Source organism: Cucurbita maxima, unplaced genomic scaffold, assembly GCF_002738345.1.
Source record: "Cucurbita maxima cultivar Rimu unplaced genomic scaffold, Cmax_1.0 Cma_Scf00002, whole genome shotgun sequence".
NCBI lineage: Eukaryota > Viridiplantae > Streptophyta > Magnoliopsida > Cucurbitales > Cucurbitaceae > Cucurbita > Cucurbita maxima.
In genome coordinates this window covers 4264584-4277861 of record NW_019272018.1, presented here as the reverse complement: position 1 = coordinate 4277861, position 13278 = coordinate 4264584, and the positions used below count along the sequence as shown (strand labels likewise).

The following is a 13278-nucleotide window of genomic DNA, read 5'->3' as shown; positions in this document are numbered from 1 at the left end:
AAAAAAAAAAAAATTAAAAAAAAAAAAAAAAAAAAAAAAAAGCAATGCGCCTATTCATCCAATTGTAGCTCGAGAAGTGTTCGAAAACGAAGGTGTACAGAAGTAACGAACCCAAATCAGCTGAATATCGATCCAATCGAGAATATTGTGGAGGGTCACGAGGAACCTCACCGGCCTCGTAATCGCTTCCACGACCAACGCGGCCGCCACTGGTTGCACCGACTCCGTCACTATTCGATGGCCGTACTACCAGGCTGCTCAATAACGGCTGGTGGTTAGTCGTAGAGTCTTTATCCCTCGAACCCATCCTCTCGCCTTGTTTTCCTGATTCTTCTGCCTGCTTCAAAGAGCAGCCACGAAACCGGTCCGTCTAAAGTCTGAACGCCGATAAATCGTTGAAAAAGGCGGGGAGTACATTTGTAAACCCTAAATTCTAGTTATGAGGAATTCAGCACGTGAAATTCCGTAAAACGTGTCACAATTACTAAAAGGGTAGTTGATTCAATCACAGTAATTATATCTATTATTTAAACCTCGTGAAGTAAAACGTCTTATTTGGAACTTTATAAGTCCAATGGACATTTTAAACTCAAACCTTTTTAAGGCTAAAAATGTATTTGCCCCTTTTAACTTATTATAAGATAACAATTTAAATTGTATATAATTCTATTAATTTAGCCCGTAATAGGTCTATAAATCCCAAAATTGGAAGGTTATGATCTGTGATCTTGGATACACGTGTCAACCTCTCTCTACAACACATCCCCGAGATCTTATGACGGCACCAGAAAATGATAAAAAAACGACAGCGTTAGAGGTCGACACGTGAACCGTACCATAAATTAACGTAGCCCAATTCGGATCACCGCATTTTTGTTGTACCCCGACACGTGGTGCACCACCGCTGATTTCGCCTCCCATAATACAATGAATTTTCACTGTTTCCATTAACCAAATTAATAATTGTAATTGAATGCTATATATAAAAAAAGAAAAGAAAATTAATTATTTAATTTTTGAAAATGCTGAATAAATAAAAATTCTTATAACTTTATAATTTTGGTATTTTTTAAAATTTGAGAGTATTATTATTTTTTTTAAAAAAATTGAAAATATTTTTATTAATTTAGGAACGTACCATTATATAAGAAAGCAAAATAAAAGGAATTTAAGACATAAATTGTATAAGGCGCGGCATCATTCAATAATTTGTCGAGTAGCTGGAGGGAGAACTCTGTAAAACTGCGACAAAAAGTTACTCTGTTTTTGTTGGCGTGATAATCAATCGTCGTCTTTCAGTGTAAAATTTAAGCCTCCACCAACAGTGTTCATATATTTTTCTGCAATCGGCGCGTCTCTTTCTATTTGCGTGTTTGTTCGTTTTCGTGTTGCGAAAATTACAGCCGCTTCTACAAGGTTCTCGAACGGCTAAAAAGAAGTTCGCGCGTTTCTGCCTTTAGATCTGTTTTCTGATCCCTTCATCCATTTGAGTGCATTTCAAGCGCTTTCAAGTTCATGATGTTTTGATTCGACGATTTTTTTTGGTGAGATTATAATCGACTTCCACCACTTCTCTTTTATTTGGTAACTCTTCTTCTTCTTCTTTGTTTTGTTTGATATAATTTCTTTTCTTCTGACGTGAGATTGCGTGTTCAGTTTTATGGTTCGGGAGAGATGTGCGTCTTGCTGCAAATTAATAGTTTATAGCTTGATGATGACTAGATTTGGCTTTAGATCAACAAAATTTAAGTTCTGTTTAGTAGTCGATTATTTATGAGAACTTGGAGTTGATTGCCTAATGAAAGCATGTTTCTATGAAATGTGAAATCGACTTGATAATCCTTGATGCTAATGTAATGGAATTTCAAGCTTATATTAACTGAAGCACCTCAGCATTAATGCATGTTTCTGTAAAATGTGAAATCAACTTGATAAACCCTGATGCCGATGTGATGGAATCTTAAGCTCGTGTTAATTGAAGAGCTTCAGCATTAACTCGATACTGGAAGATGCTGGGTTAAGAATGGCGTTTAAATATTTGGATTATGATATGAAGCAAAATATCATCTCAACACTATCCATGTTAGGGAACTTCTGGCGAGGATTTCTGGCGGTTTGGTACGTGGGATTGAAAACGCGAAGATTTCTCAATGTACAAGCGATTTTCGTTTAAATATAACTCCAGTCTAATTGACATGGAGGATAATTCAGGTAATCCTTTATTAGGCAGTCTGTAGCTACGAAACCCATGAATTTTGTTTGTGCTTTCTGTTTACGGGGTGTAATAGACATGAGAATCAATGAACCTTTTAAACGATGGCAAAGACATGATAGTTGACGTTATTTGGGTTTGTTCTTTCAGGTCTTTTGCAGGGTGGTAAGGATTTTGAAGTCTCGAACCCTTCATGGAGGCTTTCTTTACCCCACGTTCTAGTAGCTACCATAACTTCATTTCTATTTGGCTACCACCTGGGGTTAGTTCTTATACTGATTTAGCTCTATCTCTTTCTCTCGGTGTCTATGTTTGGCGAAGCTGTTCATACTTGTTCGTTCACAAGTAAACACTGATTGTATCTTGCTATCTGTTTTCTGCAGAGTAGTAAATGAGCCAATGGAAGTAATTTCTGCGGATCTTGGTTTCAATGGGAATACATTGGCAGAAGGTGTTATGCTGCAAATATCTTGTTTGTGTTTTATTCGAGTTCTTTGATTGAGTTCATTCAATGCTCTAACGTGCCTTACCCTTAAATGTCTGATGAAGGTTTGGTTGTCAGTACATGCCTGGGAGGTGCCTTAGTTGGGTCTCTATTAAGTGGTTGGGTAGCTGATGGAGTAGGACGTCGCATGGCTTTCCAACTGAGTGCTTTGCCAATGATTGCTGGTGCTGCAATGAGGTGACATTTTCTCCCATTAAAGGCAATTATAGCCAAGTTCTACTATGAAGTTTGCTACATCTTCATGTTTTTACTTGGCAATCCTGACATTGTTCCTGTGTATTATACAACCTGGTATGCTTATGTGGTACACTGGAGCTGTAGGTTTCTGATGTTGTCTTTTAGTTGAATTTGACTTGTACCTCTATTACAACAATCACTGCCATGGTTCTGTTATGAGTTATGATGTGAATTCTATAGGTCATTTGTCTGTTGCTACTGATGATACCGAATATTTGATATTCCTGGCATTTGTCAGCTGGTGTTTTCTGTGCATAGGTTTTTAAACTCCCGCAATTTTAACTTTCTACAGTTCAGTATAGAACATTCATGAATGCACTTTTTTAATTCTTTGGTGACACTATGGCTAGGTGTTGGGAAAAGTAATACCAGTTGAGACATGCAGGTGTAGGAGGGTGGTTGAATGTATATGGTGGGGCAAAGTTTGGCCCTGGTTATAAGTATGGTGTTCTTTTGTTTGTCTAACAAAAACCAACAGAGAAAGGGGGCCTTGGCTGACTTAATTATGTTAATTGACTGGTGGCCTAAGTGGTAATTCAAAAGTTTCGATGAACCCCTTTGTCACATCACTGCATGGCAGCTAGAGCATTACGTTTTCATTTGTTTTCAGCCTTTCATTAATGTGAACTAGAGAAGCTTGATTGCCCTCCTTTTAGAGCCTAACCTTCTATGTCTAGGACTAATTGATGCTAAAGTGGTAGATGACTTGGATGCACTTTCATCACGTTCTCATATAGAGATCTTGTTTTGGTAATTTTGTCCCTCAACACTTTTACGAGAAAAGTCTCTTTCAACCAAACAGAAATTATCATTCAGGACCGAAGAACCTGCTTCTCTAAGCTGTAATATATTTTCTTCCTTCCTAGTCAGCTAGTCCAAAAGAAACCACCAAACTCCAATTTCCCAATTTTGTTTCTGCATAATGATTCTTACTCTAATTTCGTAGTAATACAAGTTTATTGAAGATCATCATGCCCCTGTTGATTTTTTGTACTGAATTGTCTAGTTTCTTATCAACCATTTGACTACATGTTGTTTCCTCGTTCTTCATTTTATTGCACTCTCACGAGAAAAGTTAAGACTTGAATTTCAGTGCAATGACTAAAACTCTGGCTGGGATGCTTTTGGGGCGACTGTTTGTTGGGATTGGAATGGGTCTAGGCCCTCCTGTTGCGTCTCTATATGTCACAGAGGTATAGCAATGGTGACATTACTGTTTTACATGCGTTAGCGTGCATCTTAAAAGGATTCAATTCGAGATGATGGCTTGCTACCTCACTTTTTTTTATACATCATGAGTAGGTATCTCCTGCGTTTGTGAGGGGAACATATGGCAGTTTCATTCAGATTGCTACATGTCTTGGACTGATGGCAGCCCTCTTAATAGGAATCCCTGCTAAGGAGACAGTAGGCTGGTATGGAAAATATATAGAATATTCTAGACCACCTGAAAATACATAACCTTCCATTTATTTATCAGTTCAAAATATGCTCTTCTTTTCTGGTTCAGGTGGCGTGTCTGTTTTGGGGTATCTACTATTCCAGCTGCATTACTAGCTCTAGCCATGGTATTTTGTGCTGAGAGTCCACATTGGCTATATAAGGTTTGTTCTGGAGCGTACTTTCAGATGTATCGAAATATATGTTTGTTGCATGAACATAAAAAAGGCTGCCTGTTTTACAAGTCTTTATAGTTCCTTAATCCTCCCAATGAAAACTTTGTTTTCTTTTTAAAATTGAACAGCGTAATAATTCCTCAGTCCAAGCATATGCATGTTCTCCAGTGCTCTGTCTCGCCCCACCATTCTCCTCAATAAAATGCACCTTCGGTATTTCTGGGTTGGGGTGGTGGGGGGTGGTGAAGCTAAATTGAAATGCTTGCAATGGCTAGGGTGCAGTTCTGTATCGAGGGATAAATTCCTGTTTCATAAGAGTTCTTGAATGAGAAAATCTTATAATTCTAATCTTATGTAATGTAGCAAGGACGGACTGAGGAAGCAGAAACTGAATTTGAGAAGCTTCTTGGTGGATCACATGTAAAATCTGCTTTGGCGGAATTGTCCAAGTTTGACAGGGGAGATGAACCAGATTCTGTAAAACTTTCTGAATTGCTCTTTGGCCGCCATTTTCAAGGTTAATATATACGTATATATACTGATTCAGTCCTATTTTTTGTTTACTCACTGTTTTCCTTTTTCTAATGCCACTATCCATGCACTTTACTGCATCAATTATCTATTTCATTTGGGTGGAGTAGTTCTTCGTTATTTACGCAATTCTTTTGCAGTTGTTTTTATTGGATCAACACTATTTGCTTTACAACAGCTTTCTGGTATAAATGCTATATTTTATTTCTCCTCGACTGTTTTTAAAAGCTCGGGAGTTCCATCAAACCTTGCAAATGTCTGCGTGGGAATTTCAAATTTAGCAGGTTTGCTCCATGATTTGGTGGTTGGTGTAAATATAAGCTCCATACTCTGAATTCATTACTAGGCATTATTTATTTATTTTTAAATTCTCCATTTGTACTTCACAGGATCCATAATCGCGATGCTTTTGATGGACCGATTGGGAAGAAAGCTGCTTCTTCTATGGAGCTTTTCTGGGATGGTAACCAAATTAAGCAAATCTTTTCTTGTTGCTATGACATAGATCTTGAATGTTCTTACCAAGTCTTGTTTATTATTAGGAACGAGGAAGGAACATATCTTAGCTTGTTTGATCAAGGTTGCTTTTGGTAACTAGGATCTAGAACTGTTACTGTTAGTAGGCCAGGATTTATAACCACCTTATTTGATATGGTTTTGATAGGAAGCAAATATAGGGATTAAACAATGAATATTTAGACTTAAAATACCATCCACCAAGTATATAACAATTGAATTTCTTTCATGATTGAAGGATGCTGTTATCTTAAGAAAGACTTCGCTTGTCGTCTTGTGTCTAACGCAGGCAGTAGCTATGGCCCTCCAAGTAGTCGCAGCAGGTTCTCATTCACCAGACTCTGGAGCTGTATACTTGTCAGTCGGTGGCACGTTAATGTAAGTAAATTTATATTATATTATTGTTTACATAAAAAAAGATTCCACATGCATCATGCAGCCCCCTCCTCCTCCCGAAAAAGCATGCTCTTTGATCTGACTAGAGATATGTGGCAAGTTTGTTGGAAATTATCACTCTCTGATGATCACAACAGATTATTGTTTTTCTAGACTTTCTAATCATTGATCATATCATTCTTTTTGGTCATAAAATATTGAAAATAAAGTATATTAGCATACTTTTATTCTCTAAATGTAAAGATCGATGGCTTCTTTTATCTTCTATTGTTTTGCCAACTCTTTCTGGATTTAATGCCTGATTTTTCAATCAATGACGATGAAGGCAAATAAAATTGGAGTTCCGAATTACAATAACGATCATTCATGTTTTTACTCTATTGAGCATTCACCACTGACAAGACTTGAGAGGTTATTCCTGATAAAAATGTTGGAAATGTGTAAAAGAGAGAGTGCATATTATTGAACAACGAGTAATAGTGCCCGTTAACGTAAATTTGCAGGTTTGTCCTAATGTTTGCTCTCGGAGCTGGTCCAGTTCCAGGTCTTCTTTTACCAGAAATTTTCCCCAGTCGGATAAGAGCAAAAGCTATGGCAATCTGCATGTCGGTGCATTGGGTAAGAATGTTGAGCTTATTACTGCCTTTTGCCATTAGGTAAGAATGTTGAGCTTAGAGGCTCAGTTTTTCTGGCTCAAAGTGCTTGGATAAGTAGTGGCTCAATAGTCTGGGTATCCTGTGGGATTTTTATTATTCGAGACTGACTCAGATTATTATCAAGATCGTGGTTCCATCCAGTAATAATTTCCTGCACAATTTACCTCATCCGTACATGAGAATGTAATACGACCTTCGAACTCAATTTGGAGTACAGTGTCATGCTCACCCTGGGTTCATTGATGCTTTTCAGGTGATAAATTTTTTCGTAGGATTGCTCTTCCTTCACTTGTTGGAGAAGATGAGGCCACAGTTTCTGTACTCTGGTTTTGCTACGTTCTGCTTGATTGCAGTTGCATTTGTGAAAAGGAATGTCGTGGAAACCAAAGGAAAATCACTTCAAGAAATTGAAATAGCACTTCTCCCTCAAGAATAATGCATCAGCCCAGGTTTATGCGGCTCTTAGCTTCCTCAAATTCCATGAAGATTATTGCAAAGAATATACTACGTAGGTTCCCTGTTTCCAAATGTATCTGTTTAACTGAAGCAATCGCCTAGAATCATTCACATAGTTTTGCATCTAAAATAAACATGCTACCTGTGGGTGTAATGCAGTATTGCCTTTCAGAAGTGAGTGTATAAATAGAGAGCACAAAATGGCAATACAGAGAATTGCCAAACTTGATTTTGTCTCACTTTCTTATTAACCTGTCGGTATGGTTTCCTTCTGAATTCTTATCTTGAAGTTTTTGAATAACTTGGCAAGGTGATTGACATTTTTAGTTTTCTGTACTCTTCTTTTAAAACAACAGCAGGAGTTTGCGGCTTCCATTGGCAACAACCAAAACACCATTTCAAATACAACATTTGCAGTAAACACAACAAAGAAGAACAAAACTATCTTCACTTCTTTGGTCAGTCAGCTTGCACATTGAGCAGACGCCTATTTCTCGGCACAAAATAACGTAAAACTAGTAATATTAAGATCTAGCTATAGGATTGGCACAAAACATAGATTCTACAGCACTCAGTCCTGATAGCTAGCATGGTTTAAACAGCACATCCACCACACGCAATGCACCTTCTGCATATAAGTAACACATATATTTTAATGTGACAAATGACCATAGGCCATCTCAAGGAATCTTTTCTTCCAAAATCGTACAGGAAAAGTACAAGTAGAGGAAATAATACATGTACTTACACAATTGAGCAACCAGACCTTCGGCTCCTTCTCTTCCTAGTCATCTCAATTCTCCTTGGAGGTTGAAGAACAACCTTGATTGCAGTGTCAAAAACAGCTTTGACATTCTAAACAAAATTACAATTCAGTACTGAGGTACTATCCATTATTAATGCATATACTGATGACTTCTTGGCCTCTTGTGAAAATGTAGGCCCTTTCTATGTGTAATGAGGGGATGAACATGATGAATAATCACCACTGATCATGAAAGAAATCTTACCTGTTGAGTCTTGGAGCTACATTCAATATATGCAGCAGCACCAATTTGTTTCCTAAGCTCTTCTCCCTGCATAGAACAAACTAAATCAGTTTCTTCTGAGCAATGTGATTCAACTCAGATGAACAAAAAAAAAAAAAAAAAAGAGTACCTGAGAATATGTTATTGTGTTTGATCTCATTTGATCCGCAAAATAAGCTCCATTGTCGCGAAGATCTAAGGAAAATAAAAATTATCTCAAGAGCAGATGACAAAGAAACTCTCACTGTCAAAACCAGTTTGAAGTCGTTTACTCACCCAACTTTGTTCCAACAAGAACAATAGGGACACTAGGCGCAAACCGTCTAAGTTCCGGCATCCACTAAAGAACATAAGCAAGACTTCAGTTCATCCTTGAAATATTGCAGTCAGAACATTAAAACGAAAGGGTTACTTTTACACCATTACCTTCTTAAGAACATTCTCATAACTCGCCTGACTGATTAACGAGAATGCCAGAACAAAAACATCAGCGCCCCTATAACTCAGTGGCCTAAGTCTGCTGTAATCTTCTTGACCTTCAAAACAGAGCCACTTTCACTTCAAACCAGTAGAATAAATCCATATTCAAAGCTTAGAGAAAGATAATCCATTGGTAGGAAAAGGAAAACCCATTTAGTTTACCAGCAGTGTCCCATAATCCCAAGTTGACAATATTCCCATCCACAGCCACATTAGCACTGAAGTTGTCGAAAACTGTGGGAATATAATCCTGTCAAAACAAAACAAATGCAAATTTATGTCGTAAATGGAAGAAATGGAATTGAAAGGGAGGGATTTTGGAAGATGGGTATGAACAAACTCACAGTGGGGAACTTGTTACTGGTGTAACAGATGAGCATACAAGTCTTCCCAACAGCTCCATCTCCGACAGTGACACACTTCACAAACCTTGAAACACTCATTTTTTTGGCTAACAGAGGAATATACCAAAACCCCAAAAGCTCAAAATAGGGTTTGAAAAAAGTCAAAAAAACATAGAGGAAGAAGAGAAACCAGAATGTGGGTATCTTGGTGAGTAAGTCACAGAAGCCATTCTCCAAGTTTCAAGGGCCAACTGCTTTTAAAAACTCGAAGAGAGAGAGATGAAGCAGAGAGCTTATGGTCAAAAGACTGACCTTGCTTTTTTGACCCTAGCAGGGATATTCAAATCCAAACGGATTAATTGTTTTTGAAATGCAAATGAATGGGACCTGCAACTCGAATGGCTGGCTTCCAACGTAACAGCTGCACAATATTTAATTCCCCATCAAAAAAGTGGGTGAAATGAACACCGTGAATCTCAATTATTTGTATGGTTTATTTCATTCTATAATGCTCTGAACAAATTAAGGAGCCAGAAATCTGGAACTGAAAACTGAAAATAATCGTCCTGTTTGGCTTCAATTTCAACTTTTTTTTATGACCACAGGGAGATAGTGCTCTTTCAGTGTATGCACTATTAGTATATAAAAGTGTACTAAAAAAAACCACCTTTATTTTATTTGTAGTTTCAAAAGTGATTTCAATTGGAAAGGTGATCAAAATGTATTTTTGTTTTTCCAATAATACTCACAAATTTATTAATAATCCTCTATTTGATAAAAATAATATTTATACGTTGCTCTTCTTTTTAGATAATACTGATGATGTGACAAACAGTACAATTTGACTTTTCAAACGATGTTACAGAATTTCCAAGAATGATTTTTCTTGTTTATGAACGTATAATGAATTAGATTTACTCTAAAGTTCATAAATTAAAGGCTTAAGTGCAAAATTAAGTTCTATAAGATTTGATACACATGCCAAGGTCCAATATTTTAAGCAAAGCCCTAGAGAAAGAGAGAGAGAGAGAGTGAACTGCGCCTGAATCAAAAAGCTGCCCTGCATGTCTGATTAACTAAAAATGTTGTTACTTTATCACCACAATTTCCTGGAAACAGGGCGACATCAGCCTGACACTAAGCCAAGTTCAACACACACTTCGGTTAACCAGAAGTTCGGAGAAATGGAACAAGCAACAGCACCATCTTTCATTATTCATATGAGGGTAGCCTTAAACATCTAACAACATCAAAAGACAACAATTGGATAGAAGGTCGCCCACTGTCACGATGATCAATGAGCGGCCTGGGATGCAAGAAGTATGCATACAAATGAAAGATGGATGCAATCAAAGAGCCTTGAGGATGTCCTCAGCACTGGAGACGGTAAATTCTCCACCAGACTCAATATTTGCAACTACAACCTTGAGGTTATCAACTAAGAGAGCGAACCGCTTGGACCGGATGCCAAGCCCTTTTTCTGAAAGATCGAGCTCGAGACCGAGAGCATGTGTATATGCTGCAGAGCCATCAGCAAGGAACTTGACATCCTTGTTCTCAGGGTAAGTCTTGGACCAGGCCTTCATCACGAAGGGGTCATTGACTGCATCCAACAGAAACAACTATAGTTATCTACCATTTGTAATAAAAATTGGAAATTTGGAGTTTATTTGCAAAATGATTTTAAAAATATTTGACGAAAGGAACTTATTGACCAAGATGCTTTCAGAAACCAAAGAAACGCAATAAATTTATATTAGGGTGCTCTAATCAACCTTTTAAAATATAATAATATTACATGCAATGACTAATTAGATTATTGGTTCGTTGGTTCTGGCTTAACCTTTCACGAAAGGCCATGTTTAGCATTTGCATATACATACCAAGTCAATATGGAGAAAACTGGTCAAATTCAAACTTTTATTAGGATAAGAAACTAGTCAATTTCATAAAACTAGGAAAGAGACGTCATATTCACTGGAGAATGAATTCAAATTGAGTGTGAGTTCACTCCCTAAGAGACCTATGCATTATTTCGCCAATACATGAATAAAGAGGGAAAACATGCAATTCTAACTCTCGGGTAGTCATTTGGAGAGAAAGAGCAAGCATATCCATAAGGACAAACACAATATCTCATTCTTTGCTTTTCATCATTTCTTGGGCCTATCTTTAGATCTTAGTCTATTACTCTTAAACAGTGTAAAGTTGTAAACTAGACTCAGAAGTTTCGTGCACATATTCTTCATTTTAAGTATTCTTGTCCAGTCTGAAAAATAACAAGATCATACTAGCAAAATACTAGAACTCATTTCTCCACAATCGTACGAGGCCTTTTGAGGAAACAAAAAACAAACCCGGAGAGTTTATGCTCAGACAAGATCATACTATTATGGAGGTTTATGGTTCCTAACATGCTATTAGAGTCATGTCTTTTAACTTAGGCATGTTAATTAAATCCTCAAATGTCTGAACAAATAAGTTGTGAATATCTAAGGTGAAGTTAAAGTGACTCAAGTGTCGAACAAAGGGTGTACTTTGTTCAAGGGCTTTAGTGAAGGAGTCGAGCCTCAATAAGGGGAGGCTCGAGGACTTCATAGGCCTCCAGGGAGGCTATATAGTGTACTTTGTTTGAGGGGGAGGAGGGAGGTTATTCGAGGGCTCCATAGGTCTCGAGGGAGGCTATATAGTGTACTTTGTTCGAGGGGAGGATCGTTGAGAAGGAGTCCCACAAGAGCATAAGCTCAAAATCGACAATATCATAGAGGTTCATGGTGCCTAACAAAAAGCACGAATAGCAAAAGCTCACATACAACAATTGGTGGCAATTCCCAGAATAACATGAAATCGACCATCATTCACAGAGAGCAAGCGTACATTGACATTGCGCTCGAAGTGTGGTATTTTAATTACAGAGAAAAACAATTATTATTCGTGACTATATCCACCAACAGCTAAGGGCCCAACAAAAGTAGAAAGGACAACAAAAAATATTCATAGAAGGTGAAGTTGAGTTAAATTAGAGAGGCATACCACTAATAAGTAGAATATCATTGACACCCTTTGCCTTAAGATCTCCACTTTTCTCAATAAAGCCCGGCACATGCTTCGTACTGAAATCAAACAACTAATTACTTCATAAAAGTTGCACAAAGCCAAAACCCAGATAGATCAATCAAGAACACAAACAGAAATTGGTGTTCACAAGCTCACAGATCGGGTTATCCCTTCTTCCCTCAAAGAGAATCGGACAGGGGTTTTACCTGCAAGTGGGAGTGAAGGCACCGGGTACTCCAAAGAGAACCACCTTCTTACCGGCGACGAGGGAGTGTACGGACGCTTGTTGAAGCTGATCGTTTTCATCAAAGTAGGCCACTGTCCCTTCCGGCAACGAATCCCCAACAGCAATCGGAGCCATTTTGCGATGATTCCGATGAACCGCGAATTAACAACTGGGAGTATGTAAGGGTTAGGGACTGAGGACGGTTACTTATAATGATCGGACAAATGCAAAGGTCAGGGAAATGGGCGGACTTCAGGCGTTCTATTTAACGCCATTTGATGGTGGATTGAATCCGCTGCATGTAGACCGTTTCATTTATTTACTTATTTCGGGCGACTCGTCGTTTTTAAATACAACAAAAATATAAATTAATTAGAAAACGTCTCAGTTCAATTTTAAAAAAAATATCATAACCAAATTTCTAAATATAACAATTATATTCAAATTTAAAATAATATAATAATATTAGGAAATCATTTTAATTTTATTAATAAACATTATAATCCAAATTTCTAAATAACAATTATATTAGAAAAATGAATAAGCTTATAATAAAATTTAAACCAAAATGCAAAATTATTTTGTCTAATCTAACCTAAATTCAACAGGTTTTTTAAAAACAGCAACAAGTTTCCAAAAACGACATTAAACTACGAAAGCATTACCATATTTGAAAAAGTAGAACCAAATTTAAAAAAACCATTACACTAACAACCTTGATTTTTTTTATATAATAGATAAAATTGAAGGATTAGTAAAATAATTAATCATAAATAATCCACCATTTTAAAAAACTTGAAATTAAATATATAATTTTGAATGAATATTTTACGCGAGGTAAAATAAATAAAAGTTTTACGAGAACTAAGGTTTTATATAATTTTAAATTCAGTCTTGCATTAGAATTTTTTTTTTTCTTAATTTAAAAAATCAATACTACAAGAGGAGCTGGGTAGCCAAATTGGAAAAGGTATAAGGTTGATTTACTTCCTTAATTTATCATTCTACAACAATATAT

General features: G+C 36.9%; 4 protein-coding genes across 12 annotated transcripts in view; 1 reads left to right on the top strand and 3 right to left on the bottom strand.

Annotated features, from left to right (window-relative positions):
* LOC111497489 overlaps positions 1-461 on the bottom strand; it is a 6208-nt gene extending 5747 nt beyond the window's left edge. Inside the window, exon 1 of one of the 6 annotated variants that reach the window (XM_023148341.1) lies at positions 172-461. In XM_023148341.1, the coding sequence (XP_023004109.1) occupies positions 172-307 (136 nt within the window). In that variant the 5' untranslated portion in view covers positions 308-461. Of the gene's footprint in view, positions 1-111 lie in introns of all 6 variants that reach the window. The other 5 variants (XM_023148298.1, XM_023148332.1, XM_023148307.1 and 2 more) reach the window with 5 other exon arrangements.
* Positions 462-1202: 741 nt separating this feature from the next.
* LOC111498538 (probable plastidic glucose transporter 2) lies at positions 1203-7396 on the top strand. 4 transcript variants are annotated; one of them, XR_002720789.1, is made up of 15 exons: positions 1203-1542; positions 2087-2211; positions 2363-2474; positions 2596-2663; positions 2762-2894; positions 4048-4147; positions 4257-4369; positions 4465-4558; positions 4934-5087; positions 5242-5385; positions 5491-5564; positions 5907-5995; positions 6517-6631; positions 6923-7181; positions 7242-7396. XR_002720789.1 is itself a non-coding variant. In XM_023149837.1 (14 exons), exons 2-14 carry the CDS (start codon positions 2151-2153, stop codon positions 7103-7105), a joined length of 1440 nt encoding a protein of 479 aa, XP_023005605.1. In that variant the 5' UTR covers positions 1203-1584; positions 2088-2150; the 3' UTR covers positions 7106-7396. The 4 variants fall into 4 exon arrangements, 1 of the variants encoding a protein (XP_023005605.1); XR_002720785.1 differs by having other exon boundaries at positions 1203-1584; positions 2088-2211; XR_002720792.1 differs by lacking the exon at positions 2087-2211 and having other exon boundaries at positions 1203-1584.
* A 73-nt stretch (positions 7397-7469) lies between these two features.
* On the bottom strand, positions 7470-9611 carry LOC111498552 (rac-like GTP-binding protein ARAC7). Its single transcript, XM_023149851.1, has 8 exons — positions 8978-9611; positions 8796-8883; positions 8580-8689; positions 8430-8493; positions 8284-8348; positions 8136-8201; positions 7874-7980; positions 7470-7753 (listed from the first exon to the last, which is right to left on the bottom strand). The coding sequence occupies exons 1-8, from the start codon at positions 9074-9076 to the stop codon at positions 7720-7722; spliced, it is 633 nt and encodes a 210-aa protein (XP_023005619.1). The 5' UTR covers positions 9077-9611; the 3' UTR covers positions 7470-7719.
* Positions 9612-10020: 409 nt separating this feature from the next.
* On the bottom strand, positions 10021-12526 carry LOC111465242 (peroxiredoxin-2-like). Its single transcript, XM_023109596.1, has 3 exons — positions 12241-12526; positions 12011-12090; positions 10021-10580 (listed from the first exon to the last, which is right to left on the bottom strand). Exons 1-3 carry the CDS (start codon positions 12393-12395, stop codon positions 10327-10329), a joined length of 489 nt encoding a protein of 162 aa, XP_022965364.1. The 5' UTR covers positions 12396-12526; the 3' UTR covers positions 10021-10326.
* Between the last annotated feature and the right edge of the window lie 752 nt (positions 12527-13278).